At 46.8% G+C, this 24,714-nt stretch overlaps 5 protein-coding genes across 6 annotated transcripts in view; all 5 read right to left on the minus strand.

Annotated features, from left to right (window-relative positions):
- Positions 1-252: 252 nt before the first annotated feature.
- On the minus strand, positions 253-19,854 carry LOC125957769 (protein melted). 2 transcript variants are annotated; one of them, XM_049690677.1, is made up of 8 exons: positions 19,488-19,848; positions 5,164-5,486; positions 4,864-5,059; positions 4,530-4,778; positions 3,242-4,458; positions 1,219-3,145; positions 958-1,140; positions 253-881 (listed from the first exon to the last, which is right to left on the minus strand). In XM_049690677.1, exons 3-8 carry the CDS (start codon positions 4,966-4,968, stop codon positions 807-809), a joined length of 3,756 nt encoding a protein of 1,251 aa, XP_049546634.1. In that variant the 5' UTR covers positions 4,969-5,059; positions 5,164-5,486; positions 19,488-19,848; the 3' UTR covers positions 253-806. The 2 variants fall into 2 exon arrangements, with proteins under 2 accessions (XP_049546634.1, XP_049546635.1); XM_049690678.1 differs by lacking the exon at positions 5,164-5,486 and having other exon boundaries at positions 19,721-19,854.
- LOC125955721 (leucine-rich repeat-containing protein let-4-like) lies at positions 10,191-15,879 on the minus strand. Its single transcript, XM_049686865.1, has 3 exons — positions 14,613-15,879; positions 12,740-12,906; positions 10,191-10,199 (listed from the first exon to the last, which is right to left on the minus strand). The coding sequence occupies exons 1-3, from the start codon at positions 15,652-15,654 to the stop codon at positions 10,191-10,193; spliced, it is 1,218 nt and encodes a 405-aa protein (XP_049542822.1). The 5' UTR covers positions 15,655-15,879.
- Positions 15,873-17,290, minus strand: LOC125955722 (malignant fibrous histiocytoma-amplified sequence 1-like). Its single transcript, XM_049686866.1, has 2 exons — positions 16,829-17,290; positions 15,873-16,729 (listed from the first exon to the last, which is right to left on the minus strand). Exons 1-2 carry the CDS (start codon positions 17,288-17,290, stop codon positions 15,983-15,985), a joined length of 1,209 nt encoding a protein of 402 aa, XP_049542823.1. The 3' UTR covers positions 15,873-15,982.
- A 366-nt stretch (positions 19,855-20,220) lies between the features above and the next one.
- On the minus strand, positions 20,221-22,811 carry LOC125956810 (acyl-CoA-binding protein homolog). Its single transcript, XM_049689026.1, has 3 exons — positions 22,696-22,811; positions 20,817-20,919; positions 20,221-20,633 (listed from the first exon to the last, which is right to left on the minus strand). Exons 2-3 carry the CDS (start codon positions 20,823-20,825, stop codon positions 20,385-20,387), a joined length of 258 nt encoding a protein of 85 aa, XP_049544983.1. The 5' UTR covers positions 20,826-20,919; positions 22,696-22,811; the 3' UTR covers positions 20,221-20,384.
- Positions 22,812-23,384: 573 nt separating this feature from the next.
- Positions 23,385-24,714, minus strand: part of LOC125955723 (Bardet-Biedl syndrome 1 protein) — a 3,430-nt gene continuing 2,100 nt past the window's right edge. The window contains exon 4 of the mRNA XM_049686867.1: positions 23,385-23,512. Coding sequence (XP_049542824.1) covers positions 23,444-23,512 — 69 coding nt within the window. The 3' untranslated portion in view covers positions 23,385-23,443. The remainder of the gene's footprint in view (positions 23,513-24,714) is intronic.

The raw sequence follows: 24,714 nt of genomic DNA on the forward strand, positions 1-24,714 counted from the left end.
GGTGGGCAATGTGGCGCAGTATTGTCTGTAGTAACGTACTTACTACGTCGTCGTCATCGCCATCGTCATGGTCCTCGTTGATACTTGCCACAAGGCTCGACGACTACTGCTCGACGTTCCCATGGGAACGAACCGACCAAATGTGTTCCCCTTGAGAGTTCCAATCTGATTGACTTGCTAAGAATCATTTCTCATTGTTTTGTCTCATATACCCAACAAAAATAAAAAGAAACACACACGCTAACGTTTTACTGATAGAATGGAAGCTCTGGAAACAATCCATTATGAACAAAACGCGTTAATAAATTATCTCCGTTGAAAAAGGAATACGGATTGTGCACTGTGCATCGCCCTCTCTTTCCCTTAGCACGGAGTTGTAAAATGGAAAAAAACACGTTATACGTCGTTAATCTGCCACCACCCAAAAGCTGGGGTGCTGGGGGTCTCCTTAAGTATTTCTAATATAAGTCGAACACAACACAGCGCAACCGCTGGTGTGACGCTTGGCGCGGCGTTCGTTTAGCGATCCTCGCCAAGAGGCCATTCTCACTAATCGATTTTCGATTGCCTTTGCTGAAATCTCGGTTTTAAAACGCTTAACACATAACGTGGAGGGTAGGTAGGCTCAGCTGCTGCTCTGCTGTTCGGTTCCCTTTGTGGCCTCTTCTCGTGAAAGCGGCACCTAAGTACGTAACTGTCGCACCGAGTTTGATGAGCAGCAGAGATGCTTGTTAAGGCTGTTAAGTACTCCTGTTTCTCGTCGTAGTCTTTTCCCTCCAGTGCTGATATGTTGGACGGCCCATGGATTAGAAAACGGTCCGACTGTTCCCGATGCTACGTGCCGGAAGGCTGTTGGTGCGAGTCGTCGGACTATCACGCGCCTGCGGCAGAGTGATGAATTGTCGCGTCAGTTAATGACGATGTAGCTCGAGGTGTAGGCCTATGTGCGCTACTTACCTGTGAATGTGCCAGCACGATGCTCAAACACTGCACCCACTCTTCCGCCTTGTTGCCATCCTTGGGCTTCAGGATGAGCGTCTGGTCGCCGGTAAAGATCTCGAACGCCTTCGGTATGTTGCGAGCACCCCGGGACACCTTTACCGAGCGTATCTGGTTCACATCGATGCTCTCTCCGCCAGCCTAATAATATATCAATAAGAGAGAAGTCAGCATTGATTGTCCGATATACCAAACAGTGGCATTAAAAATGACGCTTACCTCACTGACGGACCCCTTACAGGAGAGATGGGCTCCCGAGAGGGTAAAGTAGCGTGTGCGCCACCGACGGAACAAGCGCCATTTACCCTTCTTCTCCTTCAGCTGTCCCTCAATCACCGGTTGATTGTTGCCGTGCAGAAAACCGATTGCCTTCTCCGGATGGTGACACAGGAAGCAGCCCCACTGGAGACCCTCGTCCAGTTCCTCGCTGCTACTCGCCTCTACGCTTCCCTCCGGTCCTATCGTTGAACCCTTGACCGTGCTACCGGTGCCCGCAGTGGTGGTAGCGTTCGTGCCGGTGGACAGTGCCACACCTGGAGGTCCCAACCCCGTCGGGGATGATCCTTGTTCGCAGCCGAGCTCACTCACGTTACCACCGTCGGGTCCGTGGCTAGCGGGACCCATTTCGAACACATCAAAGAACCCGGCATGGCGCAGCTCGTTCACTAGTGCCTCCTGTTCCTTGCAGCTCGGAAATGCACTCGTCACGAGCGTAATGAACGTTCGATTTTCGCACTTGAGTGTATCCCAGCAGTGCTTAAGGCGGCTCACGCTCGGATCCCAGCTGCTGAGCGCGTTCTTAGGGGCCCGCGCCTGTAGATCGAGAAACATCAGATGGATCCAGGTGCGCGGATTGCGTGTCCGCATCGTGAACATCGTGCGCGCGTAGAGACAGTGCGGACCACGCACTTGACAGGCAAAGTGCAGCTTGGCCGTCTTTTTCGCTCGCCGCTCCTCAATGATGCACTTGGCCGGCGGTGGAATCCGCTGCGCAACACTCTCCGTGTACGCTTTGATCTTATCGAGATGCTTCTCGCAGAAATGCTGGATCGTGTCTCGCATCGGGTACGGTTCGAATACGCTCATGCGTGGGTTCGTACCGCCTACCATTGTGCCGGCCGATGAGGAAGCATTTAGGATCGTGACGCTACGATTGTCGGGGCGTGCGTGATGGCGCGTGGTGACCGTCTCCGGCCCGTACACGATCACCTGATCACGGGCAGACGTCGGATCATCGCTCGAGTGCAACGATAGTGTGAGCTGGGGCGACGTTTGCTGGGAATGATTGTTGAATAGCATCGTCGTCGTCGTCGTCGCCGAGGTCGTGGTCGCCGACGCTGGGATCGATGCCGTTGGCGAGCCAAGGTTCGTGTTCGGTGATGCGGGCGAAGCGTGATGCACCTGTATGCCGATGGAACCGGTCGATTGGTTGAGGCCACCGAGCGAACTCTTACCGAGGGCACCGGTCGAACCTAGCAGCGTGGCTGTCGTCGTGTTCGAAGGGCCACCGTGTGAGTAGGGCCGAGGAGTGCGTGCCGTCGGTGAGGTCGTCATCACCGTGACGCCACAGGAAGTGATCTTCGTCTGTGGAATGCCCCACTTGTTCTCGCCCGTTATCGTAACGTGCTGACTGAGTGGTGGTGGTACCGGTGGTATGGCCAGGCTGCTGTGCAGCAGACTAACGACCGGACGATCCACCGTCCCACCGATACCTTTGATCGCGACGTTACCACTCGAGTTGTGGCGGTTGTTGATGATCGCATTGTTGCTACTGCTACTGGAACCATCCACAGTCGTGCATGTGGCGTTACCATTGGAAGGCAATGCAATCGGACTTCCGACTAGGCCGCCACCACCACCACCAGCCATGGTCCCATTGCTTTTCTCCTGATCAAGCAGCACGACACCAGCGCCACCACCACCACCACCACCATTGCCAGTCGTTGTTCCAAAGTCTCCTCCACTGAACTGGTTGATCAGTTGGGATGATGATCCTAGCCGTGCCTTGTGCAGACCACCCATCGAACCACCGGCATTGTTGAGGCGCGTCGTACTCTTATTGCCACCCGCACCGCTACCACCCCCTCCGGAGTGCAACCGACCGGTACTGCGTGAATCGCCAAGCTTTGGGCGGTTCCGGGTGTAGCTGGAGTAAGAAAAAGTGAGAGAGAAAAAATACACGTTGCGATAAGTAAAGCCAATTGCATGACCTGAAAAAATCAACCAGTTACGCTGCCCTTACCCTGTGTGATGTGGCGTCGGCGAAACGACACCAGTTCCGTTGGTTAACGGTGGAGTGCTCTGAACGCCATTGGCGGTGTTGATGAAGTTGGTAAGCAGAGCGGGATGGATGGTGGAGCTGAGCGTCGTACCGTTCGAGGTGTTGATCACCGTTTTCGACATCGGACTGTGATTGCTGACGATGGCGACGTTTGGTGTTTTGGAAATGATTGCCCGGCCTTGGTCATGATGATGATGATGATGATGGTGATGCAGCAGCTGCTGCTGCTGCTGTTGCTGTTGCTGCTGTTGGTGTGAATGGTGATGGGCAGCGACGGCACCGCTCACAGAGGATCCCATAGTATGCGCGGCACTCGCGAATCCATTGTGACCGTTATTCGCTGTCGTCGTTGTAGCCTGTACGTACGAAAGGGGTCGCTCTGTGGAACCTATCGTGGGCAGCGTGGCCGAAGTGTTTAGATTCACGATCGTTACGCCACCAGAGGTGGTGTGCTTGATCTGGCTGTTGCTCAGCTGACGCTGCCGCACGACAGACGTAACCTTATCGGTAAACAGAACCGGATACTTGGTGCACAGCTTGGTGGCTTCGTTGAGCAGGATCGTCTGCAGGGGCCGATCGGCGCGCGGCAAATGCTCCAGCACGAAATCGAGCGCCACCTGAGCCCTATCCTTGCCCGAGCGCCCGATCGCGGACAGTATTTGAGCGGCGAAGCCAACCGTTTGCGGTACACTGTAGGCGATCACCTTGAACGCTTCGGTGTACTCGGCCAGCTTGATCGGTTTCGCTTCCGCTAGCTTAAGCAGCACAAGCAGGGCCGCAGCCGAGAGCGGTGGACGGATGGCGAGCTCGAGCAGCGATGGAATGCTTTCGGTCAGGCAGGACGGTTTCTGTTTAGCGATCGTCACCAGCAGCTGCAGGATGACGAGCTGCTCCTGTAGATCGCATCGCGGAACAATCTCAACAAACTTGGGCCCAACGGCATTGATCGGTTCCGGGGTGGCCTCATAGATCTGCGACAACACATGGCACAGCCCGTAGTTGCCGGCGAGCAGCGACTCGAGTATGACGTGCACGTGCGGTGATAGCAGAAACGAGTACTCGATGGCTGCCGACGAGAGGTAACTGGCGAGGTTACGCGATAGCTCCAAGTTGCCAAGGTTGAGAAACTTCACCGCAACCGGCAGCGTCACCTCCATCACGATCTGCTTATTATAGTTCTGCAATGGATGGGGGAAAATTTGTTAATCTTGAGAGGGACATACGTACACACGACTACACACTAACGCACCAGAAAGATGCTGGAGATGATGTCGGAGGAGATTTTGGCATGGGGTGGATCGACATCCTTCCCCGACGGTTGCAGATTGTAGCGCAGACAGGTTTGCAGCAGCTTCACCAGCCCACCGCAGTGCTTCTCGATCGTGTTTGTCTTCTTGATGCACGAAGTTACCCGATTGATGCAGATCTCGATCACCGACTGATCGTTGCTGCTCTGCAGATAGTCTTCCTGCGAGATAATGCTGCAAATCTCTTCCAACTGCAACGAGAACCATGTAGCACCATTAGCACCAGCAAAGCAGCTGCATAAACCTCCCAATGCAGTTGGCCCTTGGCGAACTTACCACTTCCGTTAAGTCGTTCACAATCTCGTAATCGGCAATCGAAAACAGTTCTCCGGCCCGGGAGAGGTCCCTTTTCGATAGGACCGTTGTAAATAGTTCGTGCATTTTATAAGCGCGTGCTCTGCTTTACAGTGCTACACAACACACAACAGCTGGAGCAGCAGCAGCAATTTATCCTCGTTGTCATAACATGTTCCTGGAGAAATACGAAATCAACGTTTAACGCAGTAAACACATTCTCACCTAGCCATCAAAAGGGGGCATAGTAGCTCTCATTGAGCACAAAAATGTAGTACACACATTCGCGAAGCATCAGTTCTGCCAAATTCCTCGTGAAAGGTGCTGGTGCAAGTGTGGTGATCGAGGCCTCTGAATCAACGTCAAACACATCAACGTGCATGAAAAAATGTTTAAAAAAAACTTTCGCAACCAAGAGTGAATCTCAGCCGACTAAAAAAAGACAATCCTTATTTAAACTTCAAATACAGTAAAGCTCCCGATGAAGCAGAGCCTGCTGCACGGTTTTACGATAAAAAGCGGAGGCTAGAGATCTAGGATACCCTATGCATCATTTATCAAGGTATGCTTTGCGCGAAACACCACATCTCGGCAGCCAAGGGGACCTGCAAAAGAGAAAATGAAACATATTTTTTTAATACTTCGGCGTCATTAGTTGAGTGCTGCTTATTAAAATGGGAAAAAAACAAGGGCTGATAAAAACTACTCTAAGCTGTCTACTGTCAGTAGATTAGAAGCAGATGTGCAGCGGATGAATCACATCAGCAAAGGTGTCGGCATATGATCAGCACTTGCTGGTGTGCAGGCACCAAATGAATTGGGAATATCCATCGAACATTTGCCGCGTTGCTGGTTTCATGTACAGTTAGAAATCGGCCGTCGGGTTCAATGACATGATGCCGCCTCCGCCGCCGCCTTCACGCGCACGTCGCTGAGAGAGCATCTAAAGCTTTCGCAAAGAATAACACAAATCTTGCTCCACCGACACAACTCGTTCTGTCTGCTTTCAACGCCTGCAAACGCCCGATTTGGTAATTGTTTACCGATGCCGCTGGTGGGCAATGGATTGCATCACCACGTGCGATTGTGTACGCTCAAAATGCGATTGGAACATAACTGCGCAACGTGCAATCGTTTCTGGCCTTTCGATATTTTTAAAATCAAATACGCTCACCCGTAGCATATGTTTGATGGCGGTCTTACGCTGACTTTCATGTGGTTTGGGCGATTACTTATATCATATGTAAAGAATTTAATTGAATTTGTTCTTCTAAATCTTCTAAATCAATCAACACACACTGGACGCATAGCTAATTCGATCACGCAATTGACAAGTTAATATGCTCCTCGTTTTATAAGTACTTCTTTCTTTCGTAGTAGATTAAGCGACTCCTGATTTGCACTTCGTGAAAAGTAAATCATAATGTGAAACCATATCAGGTAGTGCCTAATGACGTTTTGATTGTTTCCACCTTGAGGAATGTCATGCCCAGTCATGGATATGAATGGGACTTTAATATTAACATCTAATCGTTTAAGAACCTTAACGTCATAAAAAAAGCAGTCAGTTACCAACCTATTGAAATAGTAAGTGATCAAAGCTCGAGCAAATTATATCCATTTCGATTTCATTTGTATCGTTTTTTGCCAGCATCTGTGTATTACTAATGATTTACCATCAAACTTTATTCAAAACGTCTACAAATCACAGCAGACCTTCCGGTTTTCATTAATCATTATCCATGATGTTGTATTACAACTGTCTTGTGTCGGAATATTATTAATATAAAGTCGCCCATTAGCGAGCTGCGTCTTGAAGGGTTGGATAGCACCGCATGATAGAGGATTTTTGTACATGCTTAGCAGTACTTTAGGAAAGCGCTCGAATATCGGCGGAATCATTGTGAAACGATTGTAATCAAGTGAAATAGATTTAATCCTAGGAAAATCGCATAATGTAAAATTAACGGATGTAAGATTATTTCTTTGGGCATTAAGCATTTCCAGGTTAGCCAAACGTAATGGCTTACTCGTTCGTAATGTTCGAATTTGGTTACGATCGATCGTAAGACACATTAAGTTCTTGTTGGGTTGTAAAACACTCAAGTCTAGCTGCTTGATATTATTCCCTTGGATGTAAAGGGTTTTTAGCGTCGGTATTTCTGGCCATCCCTTCGTAACGTCTTCAAGACGATTGTCAAGTAAAAATAACCCGGAAAGACTCGGGAATATTTGTGGAATCGTGAAATCGATATGAATTATACTATTATTTGAGAGACTGAGTCGACGCAGTTTTGGCATAGAGGAAAACACGGTCATAACAAGGTGATCCAGTTGATTGGACGATAAGTCAAAATTTTGAATATTGTACGTTTTCCGTCCGTTTGCAGCAGATGGAAGCAACTGGCGGATTTTGTTGTTAGAAAGAACGACATCTTCTAACAGCGAATTACTCGAGAAGTCATCCATACGTACTGTTGTGATAGGACAGCCATTGATGTAAAGATATTTTAACGCTTCCAGATTCGCTAGCGATGTCGGCAAGCTACTAAACAGGGCATTTCCAACTGATAAGCTCTCGAGCATGTTGTTTTTCCCGGCACTGAAGATACGCAACCTACTTCCGGTGGCTATTATGATTGTCTTAATAGGTGTATTGCTAGGCAGTGGAAACACAGCATCGTGAAACAACGAGAACTCGATACTGTCTGTGAGTTTGCCAAGAAATTGTACAAACTCTGACGATATGAAGCTACCAATAATAAGTTTGTTTATCACAAATACAAAGATGGGACTGTGGATAGCATAAGCTTCATCGACAGATCTACGTAATATTGCCGCTCCGTCTGCGGTCATGTTGATCAGTTGAAATTCGCAGTTCCACAGAACACAATGGGGCTCTCCACGGCAAATCGATAACAGTGCTGGGCCACCAATGACTAACGCAAGCCATGTCACTACGGATTTGTAAAGAAATATTGAAAATTACCATATTCTCCCACGCTTGAAAAAGTGCAAATAATGAATAAACACAATGTTACCCAGCCAAATCGACCGATCCATCGAATGAAAGCTGCGTGCGATGTTGAAAGTCGGAATACTTTTAAGGATCTGTAAAAACATTGAAAAGGTTCCACCTTTTATAGCGAGATTTTTTTTCTTTTGTTACTTTCTGTGCGAATTAGACACATTTTGATTTCAATTACTGTCCACATCTGCTCAGTACACTATAATTATACTTAGTTCAAATTAAGAGTCGACCTCCAAAATTGGACAATACTCATATCAAGTAGAGGAAGAATTATATTTGAGCATACACGACAGTTCATATCGATGATCATTCATTACAGCATACTCTTTGCTCCTCATCTATAGTTATAAATGAAGCTGTTTTACACGGCTCATTAACCCAGACACTGTCCCCGTATAGCCTTTTCTCAACTATTCTGCTTTTGAACGGCTGAATAACACTACACGTGAGAGGATTATTGGAAATAGAAAGACTTACGTTCGGATAGCGTTGGAACAACGGTGGAATAGCTTTCAGCTGATTGTAATCCAGTTGGATTGAATAAATTACTGGTAAGTCCAGTTTGCCAAAGTTAACAGACGTTAGCTTATTTTTGGCTAAACTGAAGACTTCAAGTGCAGGAAGCCGTACAGGCTCTCTGACTTGAAACGTTGTGATCTGATTGGAACCCAGGTAGAGAGAGTGGAGCTTTGAAAAGACGCGTAATGATGTCAAATTTGCTTCCTTCAGATTAGTTTCCTCGATCGATAGCATCCAAAGTTCCGGCATTTTGGGCCAGTTGGTGGGTATGTCTGACAATGGATTCACATCGAGTATAAGCATCCCTAACTTGGACAGAGTCAGTTGTTCCAGCTCAATGCTGCTGATATCATTCATACCTAGATGGAATCGAATTAGATTCGCTAATGTCAACGGTAAGGTAGCTTGTAGTGCTATGATTCGATTATTTCGCAGGCTAAGCAGCTCTAGCTCTGGCATCGAGGCGAACACGGCCATGTCGACCCGTTCCAAAAGATTTTCCTCAATGGAAAAGTCACGAATCGATAGCGGTGTATTGGAGGTCGCTGGAAGCAACTGGCGTATCTTGTTCCCATCAAGTTCCACTGTCACTAATGCCGAGTTACCCGCAAATGCATCCATTCGCACCACCGTCAGAGCACATTCTTTTATGATCAGAATGTTAAGCACGGGCATGTTGGCGAGTGTTGTTGGAATGCGATCCAGCGAACATTTTTCAATAAAAAGGGATTTAAAGTACTGATTTTTCGCGGCAACAAACGAGCGAAGTGGCAGTGCCTCACTTATGAAAATGTCCTCGATAACAGTGTCTGCTGGAAGTTGAAATACTGCATCGTGATACTTTAGAAACGATAGAGACCTGGTAAAGGCGCCGATTCGTTGCAAGAAGGGACCCGATGCGCTGCTGCTTACTATCAGTCGGTTTATGTAGATGTACCAAACAGTATCTTCTGCACTATCGATAGCACGACGCAGTCTCGGTCCGCCATCAGACGTCATGTTGATCAGCCCGATGGTACAGGAAAACAATCCATACTCCTCACACTGTCCGTTACAATTGGGTGACATACTGAGGACATACACGACAAGTCCCGTCAACTTCACTAAAAATAACAACTTCCCGGTTAGAAAAAAAAAACTTCTTAAAGTTGAGTTGTCAGCTATATCGTACCCAATGATATCTTCATCGTTCGTGGGGCTCTTTGTGGTGCTTTATGCAATACTATTCCTAAACTCTCACTCCAAATCTCCTCGACGCTACTATATCAGACAGAGCTTCTTCCTTTTTTCTTTTTGAAGGAAAAACCTTTATGTTTGGATGTTATGGTCACAATTTCAAATGATTTATTTTCAATTGGATAAAATAAATTTCTGGCGAACAATGTCATCAAATTGGCGAATTATAATCAAGCATTCGATAATTGAAAATTAATGGCATTTTTGGAAAATGAGCCGCCTTAATACTCAGTGACAAATGTTTGTGGAAGAATTTTCTCTGTGTTCTATTAAATTGCGAACAGTAAATGGGATTTTGAAATGTTTTTGCCCGAACAATGATACAACAAGCCACGCTGTACAATGATGATGAACCCATAACGCCTCGTGTGCTAACGTAGATTGTCCTTTCTTTCCTTCTAGTCAGCTAGGTCAGAACCTGATACCGATGGCCAATATGGTACGGCGTAACAGCGGGGAAAATTCCGATCATACTTCACAATCGTATGAAAAAAAAAAAAAAGAAAAGGTCTGTTACTACAGCTTACATATTCTGTAGACGAATATATTGTAGATGAACATTTTCACGCTCACATATTAACACTGTAACATATGAAAACAAAAGTCTGCAACAAGTCAAGTGGAATTTTATTTTAACATACACGACATATCACGTTGATAATCAGAGATTGCAGCATACTTTTTCCTGGTCATTTAGACCTATAAAAGATGTTGTTTTACAAGGCTCATTCCCCCAGGTAATGTGCATATATAGCTTTTTCTCAACGATCCTGCTTTTGAAACGTTGAATAGCACTGCAAGTGAATGGATTAAAATAAAAATACAGGGTAACGTTAGGATAGCGTTGGAACAACGGTGGAACAGCTGTCAGCTGATTGTTACTTAGATCGATCAAATAAATTACTGGGAAGTCCAGTTTGTTAAAGTTCACTGACGTGATCTTATTTCTTGCTAAGCTGAAAATCCTAAGCGCAAAAAATCGCACAGGCTTTCTGACTTCAATGGTTGTGATCTGATTAGCATCCAGGTAAATGTTTTGTAAATTTGGAAAGACACGCAATGATGTCACATTCGCTTCCTTCAGCTTATTTTGCATGATCGATAGCGACTGCAGCTCCGGCATCTTTGGCCAATTGGTAGGAATGTCCTGTAAAGCATTTAGATCTAGCCTCAACCCCTCTAGCTTAGGGAGAGTCAGTTGTCCCAGTTCAATGCTGCTGATATCGTTCACTTCGAGCTGGAGATGAATTAGATTCGCTAATGTCAATGGTAAGGTAGCGTGCAGTGCGATGATTCGATTATTCTTCAGGCTAAGCACCTCCAGCTCCGGCATCGGAGCAAACACGGCCATGTCGACCTGTTCTAACAAATTGCTTCCAATGGAAAATTCACGAATAGGTAGGGACCTTGCTGGATAAACGGTTGATGGAAGCAGCTGGCGTATCTTGTTCCCAGCAAGATCTACACTTTCCAATGCAGAAGAACTCCCAAATGCATCCATCCGCACAACCGTCAGAGCACATTCTTTTATGACTAGAATGTTAAGCACGAGCATGTTGGCGAGTGTTGTTGGAATGCGGTCCAGCGAGCATTTTACAATAAAAAGGGTTTTAAGGTATTGATTTTTCGCGGCAACAAACGAGCGAAGTGGGCTGGCATCACTAAGCAAGAGTTCCTCGATAACAGTGTCTGCTGGAAGTTGAAATACCGCATCGTGATACTTTAGGAACTCTACAGACTTGGTAAATGCGTCGATTCGTTGCAGGAATGGCCCCGATGCGGTGCTGCTAACTATCAGTCGGTTTATGATGATATCCGAAAGAGGAGTGTGCGCAGTATCGATAGCACGTCGCAGTCTGGGTCCGCCATCAGACGTCATGTTAATCAGCACGATGGTACAGTAATTATATTCACCCTCATCGCACTGCCCTTTGCAAGTGTTGGATACAATGAGGACATACACGAAAAGTCCTGTCAACTTCACTAAAATGAACAACTTGCTGGTTAAAAAAACCTTCTGAAAATTAAACTGTCAGCTTCATCGTACCCAACCATTTCTTCATCGTTGCCGGAACTCGTAACGCTTGCTGTAGTACTATTCCTAAACTCTCCTCTCCAAATCAGTTTGACGCTGATATATTAGAAAGAGCTTCTTTCATGTTCTTCTCTTTTTCATTGCTCAACTTGTAGGGTCAGGATTAATTACACAAAGGGACAAAGGTAAGGTTTAATTTCTCGAGAACAATGTCACCAAATTGGCAAATTATTATGAAGCATTCAACAATTGAAATTTGATTACATATTTTCAACATGTGCTTTTGTTTTTGCTCAGTAACAAACGTGCGTAATTGGATGGTTTTTCTATGTTTTATAAAACTGCGAACAGTAAATGGGATTTTGAAATGTTTTAGCTCGAACAATGATACAACAATCCACACTGTACAACGATGATGAACGCTCAAACGCCTCGTGTGCTACCGTAAATTGTCCCATCCCTTCCCTTGTCTGTTCATCCCTTCTACTCAGCTAGGTTAGAACCTGATACCGGTGGCCAATATGGTACGACGTAACAGCCTAATGAACTCCGACCGTACTTCTAAATGGCCTTAAAACAAAAAAGGTGCCGGATGCGTCAGCAGCTTACATGAAGAGTCGTTCTCCCAAAATTAGATTATTAAACAATCTTCGAGCTCAGCATAATTTTATTTTAACATACACGACAGATCATGCTGATAATCAGACATTGCAGCACACTTTTTCCTGCTTATCGATAGCTATAGACGATGTAGTTTTACACGGTGTATCAATCCAGACATTGTCCCCGTATAGCGTTTTCTCAACTATTCTGCTTTTGAACGGTTGAATAGCGCTGCAGGTAAGAGGATTATTGGCGATCGATACGGTAACGTTAGGATAGCGTTGGAACAACGGTGGAATAGCTTTCAGCTGATTGTAATCCAGTTGGATTGAATAAATTACTGGTAAGTCCAGTTTGGCAAAGTTAACTGACGTGATCTTATTTTTTGACAAGCCGAGTGTATCAAGCATAGAAAGCCGTAAAGGCTCTCTGACTTGGAAGGTTGTGATCTGATTATCATACAGGAAAAGGTACTGTAGGTTTGGAAAGACACGCAATGATGTCAGATTCGCTGCCTTCAGATTATTATTCGACATCGAAAGCGACTGCAGCTCCGGCATCTTTGGCCAGTTGGTAGGAATATCCACGAAGGCATTTTGATCTAGCATTAGCACCGCTAGATTTGGCAAAGTCAGTTGTCCCAGTTCAATGCTGCTGATATCGTTCAATTCGAGTCGCAGCTGGAAAAGATTCGGTAATGTCACAGGTAAGCTAGCTTGTACAGCGATGATACGATTACTGCGAAGATAAAGCTGCAGGAGCTCTTGCATCGAGGCGAACACGGCCATGTCGACCCGTTCCAAAAGATTTCCCTCAATGGAAAAGTGACGAATCGATAGCGGTGTATTGGAGGTCGCTGGAAGCAACTGACGTATCTTGTTCCCATTAAGTGCGACACTTTCCAATGCAGAGGTACCCGCAAATGCATCCATCCGCACAACCGTCAGAGCACATTCTGTTATAGATAATCTATAAAGCATGGGCATGTTGGCGAGGGTTGTTGGAATGCGGTCCAGCGAGCATTTTTCGATATCCAGTGATTCGAGGTAATCGTTTTTCGCGGCAACAAACGAGCGAAGTGGACTGGCATTACTAATAAGGATCTTCTCAATAATAGTGTCTGGTGGAAGCTGAAATACTGCATCGTGATACTTTAGGAACTCTACAGACTTGGTAAATGCGCCGATTCGTTGCAGGAACGGTCCGGATGCGGTGCTGCTAACTATTAGTCTTTCTATCTCGATGGACCAAAGGCGTTCCGCACTATCGATAGCACGTCGCAGTCTGGGTCCGCCATCAGACGTCATGTTAATCAGCCCGATGGTACAGACAAAAGAATCACTCTCTTCGCACTGTCCGTTACAAGTGTTGGATACGCTAAGGACATACACGACAAGTCCCGTCAACTTCACTAAAAGAAATAACTTGATGATTCGAAAAACTTCCTTTACATTGTACTGTCAGCCTACACGTACCCAATGATATCTTCATCGTTCGTGGAGCTCTTTATGGCGCTTTATGCAATGCTATTGCTAAACTCTCGTTCTAAATCTGTTCGACGCAACTATATCTGAAGGTTCTTCTTCTAGATTTTTTACCTTCACTCTCAGTTTGTTAAATTAGTACGTTATTATCATTGGTACATGTTCTTATTCTTATTGCCATCTCATTACCAAATTATTTTCCATTTAATGACAGAAAGCGAATGACCTTTCTGACCTCCAGGAACAGTAAACTTTTTGCAATGTGTAATTGGAATGTCGTTATCCATGTGCCGTAAATTGGCAAAAAAGGAAAAATGGCTTTGATATCACAGGAAATTTGGCAAAAGCAACGTACCCGGGGCAATATCGTACGGCGCCATGGCGCTATCTATCTCCAACACGGTCTTTAGTGTACGATTATTAGAAAATCAATTGATGTTGATTCGTAATTATTTTACATGTCTTAATGCATATTTGCATGGTAATAAAATGGCAGCTTGCCACACAATTTAACTCACTTTTTTTTATTCATAACCCCCAAATTAACCGACACAGCATATGTCGATGTCCAGAAGCTTGAAGGATAGTGATGGACAGATGTAGTCATGCCAAGCAACGTCAACCGTTATCCTATAAGCATTAAGCTTGTCTCGATACTGTTCCAGGCTAGCACACCTGATGGGGTTGTTGATGAGGCTTAGGGATACGTTGGGATACTTGCGAAAGACTGGTGGTACAATGCTCAGTCTATTTTTGTCTAGCGTAATCCAAGAGACCTTCGGCAGCTCGGTACCGTTGACATTAAATTTATCCAAAGCATTACCACTGAGATAGATACCCTGCAGCAATGGCAGCTCCACCACGGGCGGACTAGCGAAGACCGTCTGGATCATATTGTCGGTCAAAGAAATCGATGCCAACTTTTTGAGCGGTCGCACCGTAGCAAAATCAAACGTTCTGATGCGATTAGTATCGAAGGACACGTATCGTAATTCTGATTTGTCTTCCCATTGCGATAGCATCTCGGTGAAATTGTTTGCACTCAAACTCAACGTGTGCAGCAGGGGTGTTTGTAGGCTGGGCAGATCAAACGACGATAGTCTGTTGCCATCGAGGAATAGGGAGCTCAGTTTGGGCAATGAAACTTTGGTCGTAATGGTCAGCAAGCGGTTGTTTCGTAAATCGAGGAAATTCAGGTTCTTTGCTCTCTCGAATACACCGAGATCTAGATGCACAATCCAGTTTGATGAGAGACTAAGCTGTTGTACGCTCAGCACAGCACCGGGATCCGTTGGTGGAATTATTTTTGCGATGCGATTCTCAAGCAGCTCGACGTAAAGCAGGCTAGGATTCTTCGCCAACGTATCAAGATGCAGCAACGCTAGGGGGGAGCGGTTGATTTGCAATAGTTGGAGCTGCGTCAATTGGGCCAATGTCGAAGGAATCACATTAAGTAAACTGTTCTCGATCCGGAGTGTTTCCAGCTGATCGTTTCTTCCGGCAATAAAGAAGCGTAGGGTAGGGGCATTTGTTATAATCACGTAGATCAACTCATTACCCTCCGGCAATAGGAAAACCTGTTCATTGTACTGTATGTAGATGATACTCTTGGAGAGCTGACCAATTCGTTGAAGAAAGGCTCCCGATGCGGAATTAGCCACGATCAAACGCTGCACGGTGTATCCTGGGTACGAGGTGGTGGCAAAGATGCGCTGAAGCCTGACAAACCCGCCGGACGTCATGTTAATAAGCGCGATGTAACACTCAAGCTCATCATCCGTGGAACATTGCCCGTGGATGAGGACAGCGAAGCCCATCAGAGCCACCACGGTCACCACAGGCACGTATGAAACTGGACGAAGCATTTGTTAATGCTGTACGGGAATCAGATACTTAACGTTGGCTTGCGTCTCGCACTGAAGCAGAGAACCGACCACTTCTTCTACTACAGAATTGCCGACAAGCACTGAAGACGAATAGTTTGTACTTAACACGTTTTAAATTACGCTACCTCATAGCATATTGATGGCGAACAATTACTAATAATGATACCACGCGTGCCGAAAATTGGACGTTAGCGGATAATGGTCGCCGGCATGTTTAATTTTCTGATCACTGATCACAATGTTATAGCATCTTCTGCATTGGACTCAACCAAGTCCTTCGGTGAAAACAAATCATTTATTGATTGCTTCACTGTGGATTCTCCACACAGCACACCGTCCTGTTGACTTCCGCTATGAAGAACGATCCATTGGGACAAGCGGTTATGCCGGGCATGAGGAAGTCCGTGTACAGCATATTGTAGATGAGTTGATGGGTGTACTGTTTAAGATTGGTGCAGCGCAAGGGATTGAGACGCATGAGCACGGCCACGTTTGTGTCAGTCTTCAGTAGCGATGCGGGTACCACCTGGAGCTGGTTGGAGGTGAGCATTAGCGTGCCCAGGTTCGGCAATGGACAGCCCCGCAAGTTAAACGATTTGATTTGATTCGTGGACAGATTGATCATTTGCAGTGGTGGCAGGTCACAGTTCGATCCACTGAACTGTACGGATGTGATTTGGTTTCGCAACAAATAGATTTGCTGCAGTACCGGTAGGGGACGCAGCACTGCCAAATCGAACGTACGCACCCGATTGTTTTCCATCATAACGGCGTACAGATCGTCGAGTGATCCCCAGCTTTTCGGAACATCCTCGAAACCGTTCTTATTGAGCGACAGTACGCCCAGCTTTGGCAGGTGCACCAGCCCATCCCAGTTCAGTGTGGTCAGATTGTTCTGCTCCACCATTAGAAATTTCAACGAAGGAAGCATGACCGGTATGGACGATCCTAGGCGCACCAATCGATTCCGATCCAGCATGAGCCGTTCTAGGCGCGTGAGCGGCACAAACATGGCTAGATCAATGGACTCTAGCCAGTTGTCCGAAAGATCGAACCAAGTGAGCGAGATCCCAGTCGCAGTAGATGTGCCCCAACTGCTGCTGCTGATGAGAAGCTGCGAAATTTGATTCTTCGTCACATCCAACCGCAACAGGTTACGCGTACGGACCAGCACATCGAGTTGCAGCCGGGTTAGTTTGTTGTTTATCAGCCGCAAATGGGCCAGCTTTCCGAGGGTACCGATCGTCGGGGGGATGCGATCGATCGAGGTCTGCTCGAGGGTCAGTATCGCCACCTGACACTCGCCACCGACGATAAACGAGCGCAGATTCGGTGCGTTTTTGACCGAAAGTTCACCGAACACCGTTCCCGAGGGGACCAGGAATTCCGCCTCGAGATACCGTTGGTAGAAGATGCCGTTCGTAATGGTCGCTAAACTGAGCAGATTCCTTCCGGCGGCCGTCACCGGCACTACGAGATGATCTATTTTGATTATGGTAATCTGGTTGGCACTGTTAAGCAGGGTTCGTAGCTTCTGCTGCCCCCCGGAAACCAGGTTCACCGTGTTGAGGGTACAGAAGTAACCGGTACTAGCATTACAGTTTCCTTCGCACATCCCGACCAGCAACGAAAGCAGAAGTGACCAAAATGTCGCTGCAAAACACAGCAAAATCCATGTAAATCATTCTGCTCTTCTCTTGGACACATTATGGAGAGTTTCCGTACTCAGCACATATCCGCACGATTGGTGCATTATTGATGGCACTGTCGGCGCTTTGTTCAAAACTCCCTGGACACTGGGCAGCAACACACTGAGAACATTGAAAAATTAAAAATCCGTTTTTGATGCCTTTAGCGACAAGATTAAAAGTGTATCAGGCGCCCGTAGTTGATTGCAATCATTAGCGTTCGTTAGTGATATCGGCCAATTTGCAGATCTCCTGACAACTTGATGTCAACGCTATTTACCACCTTTTGTCAGTGTTTTACCAGGTGTGGCTCAGTAAGACTTGCTGATCAGCAAATGGCCTCTATCGCAGTAGGCGTAGCTCTGTGCATAGTTCTGTGAGTTTTTTCAACCAACGGTAACCAATAGATACAGCCGGCAGTATTTGGAGCAAATCCATTTTATCTTTTTTCTAGCTTCTCCGGAGTCATCTGCGCATCTCGTACATCCTGTAGGCGATCCCGAAGGTATATTAGAACCGGGACAGCTAAGCGCTATGATGGGTGGCCAGGTACAAGCTTCACACTTAACAACTCAATGGAACATCAAGAGTACGAACTGGCCAGTGCTCCAGCACTCCGTGACATTCAGGTCGTCTACTCGACCACTGTGGTCCGACTTGGCATAAATGGCTGCTCTTTGACGGACGTGCCCAAAATTGGAACGAACCTGCCACATCTATGGATCCTAGAAGTAACCTCCTGTCAGCTGCAGAACTTGAGCCTAGACAGCATCCGGACCCTAACGCATCTGAAAAACTTGAACCTCAGCCATAATCACATCAGCACGATCATCCCTGCAAGCTCCAACGACACGCTACCCATTGAGCAGTTGGTACTAACCGGTAACCAGCACTCCCGGTTTGATATGCGCAACCTCGAAGCGATGACAGGTCTGTACTTCCTGTACCTAGACTCTAACCAGCTGGAAGTGCTGGAACCGCACGAGTGTTCGCTTCCGCAGCTCCAGGAACTTACGCTGGACAACAACCGGCTAGAGGTGCTCAACATGACACTCTGGCGGTTGCCCAAGCTTCGGCGACTATCGTGTGCCAACAATCGGCTCACATCCCTGCCGGACGGATGGCGTCAACTGTTAACCTTCCACTGTCTCGACGTATCCTGCAACCGGCTATCGACCTTCTCCATGGATCAGCTTTCCCTGACGGAACTGAAACTGCTGAATCTCACTGGAAATCGTCTCACCACCGTTAATACTACCGTGAACAAGCTGCACGTTCCCCTGGAACAGCTTATGATGGCACAGAATGAGCTGACCGTGTTGGACATTTCACACTGGAGCATGCCATGGTTGTGGGATCTCAACGTTTCCGATAACCGGCTCACGCAGCTGGCCGATGTTTTCGTGCGCTTCAGAGTATCGTCTGAGCAGATCGATTTGCGGGGCAATAATTGGTCCTGCGAGTGGCTCAGCAGCATACATCCGGCCGATCTTTCGCAGCATCGGTACGGCTATCTGGTGACCGATGATACTGCCGCGTGTCTCACCAACCGCACGGTCACAGTCGCGGACCGGAGCAATCCGGAGCCGCAATCCTACGCAATCTGTTGCCACGACTGAAGAGTAGAAGCATTAGAAGCACCCGATGGTGATCACTAGCGGGAACGATCCCGCTCCCGTCAATCCGGTTTTTGAAGACCACACACCCCAACGAAACCACTCGCAGAGCGGACCACCAGAGTGACCCATATTTCGCTTGCTTCGTGTACAGCTTCAGCCACTTTCCCCCACCCCCGTTTTCTTCCGCTAACTGGTTAACGCTTCTTCGCTATGGTTTGATAAAATGAGAAACAATCAGAAATCATAATGTGAAGCACCAAACCATTGCAAATCTCATTTCTGATACCGATCGACACAGCAGGCGCCGATCCCGTCAAACCGCATTCCACAGGTGGTTGCATCCCGAGCAATCGGCGTAAGACGGCGGTTGGTGGCCGCGTTTGCCAAACAGTTCGGAACATCCGAAAATTCTTGTGTCCAATCAATTGATCCTTCTTCCCGTCGCCGTATCTTCTCTATTTCTGACAAATCGAATAATTGGAAGTGTATCAAACTAGCCACTTACCTTTTGGGGGAGGGGGCAAATCGCTTGAATTTGTTCTTATCACGCACGAAAAAGGCCCAAAATGTTAAGAATTTCCACTTTTCTTCAGCGATTTCTAAACGATTTGGCAATGAACGATGAACTGGCTTCTCGCAGAGCAGAGAAATAGTTTTTCGCGTTTTCAATCCGGTCCGATCTTTTCCAGATCTTTTCGCGCTGTGGTTTTTCAAGTTTGTTGCACTTTCCGGGCTTACTTTTATAAAGCGAACGACGGCGGTAGCTGGGATACGAATTGATATCACCCTTAAAACACAGGAAATAGTTAAATAGGATAATTAAACAGAAATTCAAAGGATTTTCTGTGTCGAAAAATGTTAAAAACTCCCACTTCCAACAGAACAACAACAATACAGTGCCAGACAGCCCATTAATCACTCAACATTTTGATTTCTTCTTGAGCTTTTTGCGTTATTTTGTGCAAAATGCTCATATTTCATCGATCAGCACTGTAGCGAAAGGCTTCGTCGTTTACACTACTGCGGTTTGGGGAGTCGAAAATAGCATCTTGCAAGTTTCGACTCCGGGATCCGTTTATGCTGTCCAACATAAATTTCGGTCGGTTCAAATAATTTCCGTTTCCGGGAGTTTACTTTAAAAGTATATTTTGTCTTAAACAAATAGAACAAAAAACACAGATCGTTTATGCTGTCCAACATAAATTTCGGTCGGTTCAAATAATTTCCGTTTCCGGAAGTTTACTTTAAAAGTATATTTTGTCTTAAACAAATAGAACAAAAAACACAGATAATTCTAGCAACAATTCATGCCCCAAAGGATCCCAATTCCTGTCTGATTTCGAATTATCCTCTCACAGAAAAAATCTTAAAACCCACTCCAAAACCCGTCGCTTCCGGTGCGTTACAGATATTTCGCCGTCAGCTCCTCGACTAGCTTTACGTAGGCCTCCATTGCGGCATCCTTGGAGGTACCCTTGCGATCAACCCACGCTTGCCATTTGGCCTTTCCCTTCAGATCGAACATTCCCGGCTTTTCGGTTTCGTTATCGCCGACCGTGGCCTGTTTGAAGAGCGCATACAGCTCGAGCAGCTCGGCATCGGTCGGTCGCTTAGTGAAGGTTTTCACCTTTTCCGCCGACTCGTTGAATTTCTGAAACAAGAAACCAGAACGTTATCACTCGTTATCAACTTCCTCCGGGTGGGGAGCGAGCTAGCGATCGTTAATCGATAGCAAAATGTGCCCGTCGCGCAAAGCCCGGGCTGGAGTCAATTGGCCACCCCAGGCCCTGGTCTTATCAGCAGCAACGCCACGCCGTTTCCCCCATTAGCTTACCTGCTCCATGATAATGGCTGGTCTGGATCGAGTGATGTAACACCGGATGGCTTAGGTTGACTAGTTGCTCCGAGGAGGGAGGGGTTTGTCCGGGAAGCGAGGCCTGTTAACGGAGCGGAACGAGAAACCCACGGAGCCCATCAATTACAGTTGTCATACTGCTAACCCCATTTTATTATTAACACCAGCACCAGTTAACATCAAACAACGGTCGCGATAATCGTCATCGCTATCTGGAGTACCCTCCATGGGGTCATGGATGAACTTCGAACGAGTAACTGGCCACCTGGTAAGCTCCTGCCTCGCGATCATAAATAAAACTGCCTCGATAGACTTTGACCATCAAAGTCACTCATGACCAGGTCACTTTGATACGCCAGCTAACATCGCTATCGGGCACGCCGGGCACGCAGTCTTTCCACCGTAAAGTCAATACAGCCCGTCAAATACACGCCGTATGACCACTTGAGAACTCGTAAAAAGAAGAACCACATCGTCAGAAGACACAGACATATAGACAGGATCATCGCATGGCACCGGCACACGGCATGACGTAGTTGTCTCGAGGTCGATAAATGGCCAAAAAAAAAGTGCGTCAAGTACAGCACATGGTCAGGTGTACACGAAGCTGTTCGATAAAAAGCGCATGACGATCGCGGAGGAACTTTTTTGGAAGGTCGTTTTGCGTCAGCGGCAGCACCAGCAACGGACTACGCACCTTTTTTGAGACAAACTTTGCGGCTTAAGGTCTGTGGCCTAGTGGCTAGAGTTACGACTTGAATCGCAACTACATCACGGACACTCACAGCCTGATTGTGCAACTGTGTGTGCTGGCGTGTAGTATCGAAGACGTGCAGCTTTTACCATAAGCGCAGTTAGTGCTAACCCCCAGCTCAGTTCGTCGGATCATCAAATCGTCTCTGTACCAACAAACGATTGCTGCTTTCATCGAAAAATGCTCCCTTCATTTATGACCCCGTGCATGACCGACCAGGCCATGGGAGTAGTAGCCGAACTGCCGAAAATGCACTTTCGTTTCCCGGACCGGCAGCTGATCGGATCGGAGCTGCCGGTGCACCGAACCATTCACCGAAACCGAAACTACGGCGAAAGGAGTTGCAACGGATTGGTTTTTTTAGGTCAACCAGACCGGCCGCAATGCGGATTCGTATTTTGCACCCAAAATCAGAGCACTATCAGTGTGGACAATTGTTTCGGCTAATGATAAGCTTGGCGTGGTCTTGGTGTGGATTTGTTAAATCGTAAGTCGGGTGTGCTACCGACTCGAGGGTTCCCAGAACTTGTATTAAGAACGAGGGGTGAGGTAACGGACAATCTTTTAGATCCGATGGACACCGTTAATACAACTTTCAGCTTAAGTAACGCGAGTGAAGCAAGACTCGTCGTCGGTCTGCAATTGCATCGAGCACGTATACACGGCGTAAGTGCTCGCTGGTCTGCGTGCACTTGCTAATCACAATTAACACAATATACACATGCAAACGGTTTGTGTGGGCAGCACACGCTTTTCGCATGCCAATCAGCAGGCTGCTGTCTCCAGTTGCAGCACTATACCACCCGTCGTTAGGATTGTTGCTTAGCCGGACGCGACCAACCGAGAACCGTGTCGACTACGATGGCGCAAATGCAAAAAGACCGCGCACAGTCGACCCCCGCCCTGGTGCGATTTCCTTCAATTGACCTTCAGACGAGTAGCACGTGGTACACCCAATTCAAATTTGGTCGCATCAAACTGAAACACGACAACACAACCACGACAAGTCGACGACCGCTTGGCCGCTGATAAGCAAATTAGGCCCCCTCGATGGAGCACTTCCACTTAATGGAAGAAGCGATGTCCAGTGTCCCCGGTACGCACCTCTGATTCCAACGCTGGTTCACCACAAACTGAATCACCAGCGGACCGGAGGCCTCCAGCATGGGGCTCGGGTTTGACGATGGAGAAGTCCGTAATCGGACCGACCGCCTCGATCGGGCACCGCAAAAAAGGTTCTCGCGAGGTCGTCACCCAAGACCGGCGGGGGGGGGGGGGGGGGGGGGGGGGTTTGATAAGGTCTGTAATCCCCCTCCTTGCTGCTCCTTGCGGCATTGAGGCGAAAGCGAATTTGAACGTCGTTCGACGCATTATCATGTGAGTGCGTTCGTTCGCGCGCTCGATGAAGCCCGGCTCACCGGCTGGAGTGGTGTGGAGTGGTTGCGGTGTGGAGTGGATGTTGCTGACGGACCAATATTTGCCCAGAACTTTATGACACAAGCAGTCGCTGCGCCCCCCACACTTTAGCTCCCCTTTGATGCCGTGCAACTCGATAATACTGCGATGGTGTGAGGATCGTCGATGACTGATACAGCATTGGAAAAATGCACCAAAAACGATCCCGTGATGCATCCACTGCTTTGGCCATTAATGTGACGAGCATGCAGATAAATCGGATGGATAATTAACCATAACACCTGGTTGTATTTGTCTTGCATATCATTTGTTTAACGCGTCACGCGTCAGACCGACGCAGGTTCCTCCAGATGATTTTGCTTTTTGCATTACAATCCGTGCGTTAAGTGATCCGGACCGGGTTTGTTGTACCACTCTGTCCTCGGTGGTCGCTGGCCTAGAAGGAGTTTAATATTTGCGGCTCCGGTTGCGGCATAACGACGGTCGAAGCGATGAGCGGTTTGGTCTGTAAGGTGTGTAAAAAAGGACATTAGCTTGTGTCGATTTTTTTTTTTGCAACATGAACATCCACGGTTTAACTAGGCAAATGTTGCTAATGTAAATAAATCCTATTAAGCACATTAAAGAACTAGAAACTAGTGTAAAAAGGCTCTATTATCTTTACGCTGTTTAACATACATTTTATGATTGAGCGGAAAGTTGCCTTTTTTGTTTAATTATCCTCGCAAACTTTTGCTCATATCTTAAAAATGTTTACATAAAATGGGGTACGGTCTTTTGGATTTGGCCTCCAACTATTATTTCTTGAATTATTTAGTAGTTTTACTGATTACTACACATTGCTCCTGTCCTGGAAGCAGCAACAACGAATTGATTATCTGCATGACGGAGTGCAGCAGACAAAACAGAACCAAGTGCTCGTTGGTCACTATCGTATAAGAAAATGAATATGAAAATGATGCCAATGCCATGCCAGGATATGGTCATGAAACGGGATTCAGATTGATAACGAGCAGCGATCAGCTGTGACCTTGAAAATCCAGTGTGAGGTAGGTCTCGGCTAACCTTGATCTTGAGTTGTGCAACAGTGTCTGTGGTAGTTTCCATCCCTCTCGGGGGAGAAGTCTTAAGCAATTAACGAGGATAAGACAGGATTAGAAACCAAGAGAAGGAAAACGTTCTCTCTAGGAAGGAAGGAACCAAAAACGTAAGCGGGGCCAAGGGATACCATTAGTAGCGAACGTTATCAGCTTAGAACGATAGTGGAAACAAAGCTGCCCCCCTGGGATGGCCAGGTGATGGCCAGATGACGGCCAGATTTGGTCATTCATATTAAACTACAATTTTTTAAGAATATTTGGATATTTTGGGGAAAATTAGATCAAAACTACGTTCATGGCAAAAAAACGGTAAAATTTGAAAAAAAAAACCCCCACAATGTAGAGGGCGCTTTCGTGTCCAGTGCGAAAGTCACGTCTGGCACTGTGCCACCCCTTCGGGCGTCTTCGGCTTTTTGAATTTGAAACGACCATTACGGAACGGTCCGGGACGGAAATTGGACGCCATGCGCGTAATTTTGAACCGATCTTCGCCAAAATTGAACGAAATATTCTTGAAAAGTTGTAGTTTAATGTGACAATAACTTGAAAAAAAAAGATGAATGGTTTCTGCACTAAAAATTGTCAAAAATAAGCCTTTTTGGTGCCC

Source organism: Anopheles darlingi, chromosome 3 (genome assembly GCF_943734745.1).
Source record: "Anopheles darlingi chromosome 3, idAnoDarlMG_H_01, whole genome shotgun sequence".
Classification (NCBI taxonomy): Eukaryota; Metazoa; Arthropoda; class Insecta; order Diptera; family Culicidae; genus Anopheles; species Anopheles darlingi.

Coding starts and splice junctions, on each gene's coding strand:
- LOC125955722 (XM_049686866.1), bottom strand. CDS start 17,290: ATGTGCGAAGGAAACTGTAATGCTAGTACCGGTTACTTCTGTACCCTC. Junction 16,730..16,828: donor TGCTGGTCCGTACGCGTAAC/CTGTTGCGGTTG, acceptor TCGCTCACTTGG/TTCGATCTTTCGGACAACTG.
- LOC125955721 (XM_049686865.1), bottom strand. CDS start 15,654: ATGCTTCGTCCAGTTTCATACGTGCCTGTGGTGACCGTGGTGGCTCTG. Junction 12,907..14,612: donor GCAGGGTATCTATCTCAGTG/GTAATGCTTTGG, acceptor TGCTAATGCTAG/ATCAAAATGCCTTCGTGGAT.
- LOC125957769 (XM_049690678.1), bottom strand. CDS start 4,968: ATGCACGAACTATTTACAACGGTCCTATCGAAAAGGGACCTCTCCCGG. Junction 4,459..4,529: donor TCATCTCCAGCATCTTTCTG/GTGCGTTAGTGT, acceptor CATCCATTGCAG/AACTATAATAAGCAGATCGT. Junction 882..957: donor TCGTGCTGGCACATTCACAG/GTAAGTAGCGCA, acceptor ACTCTGCCGCAG/GCGCGTGATAGTCCGACGAC.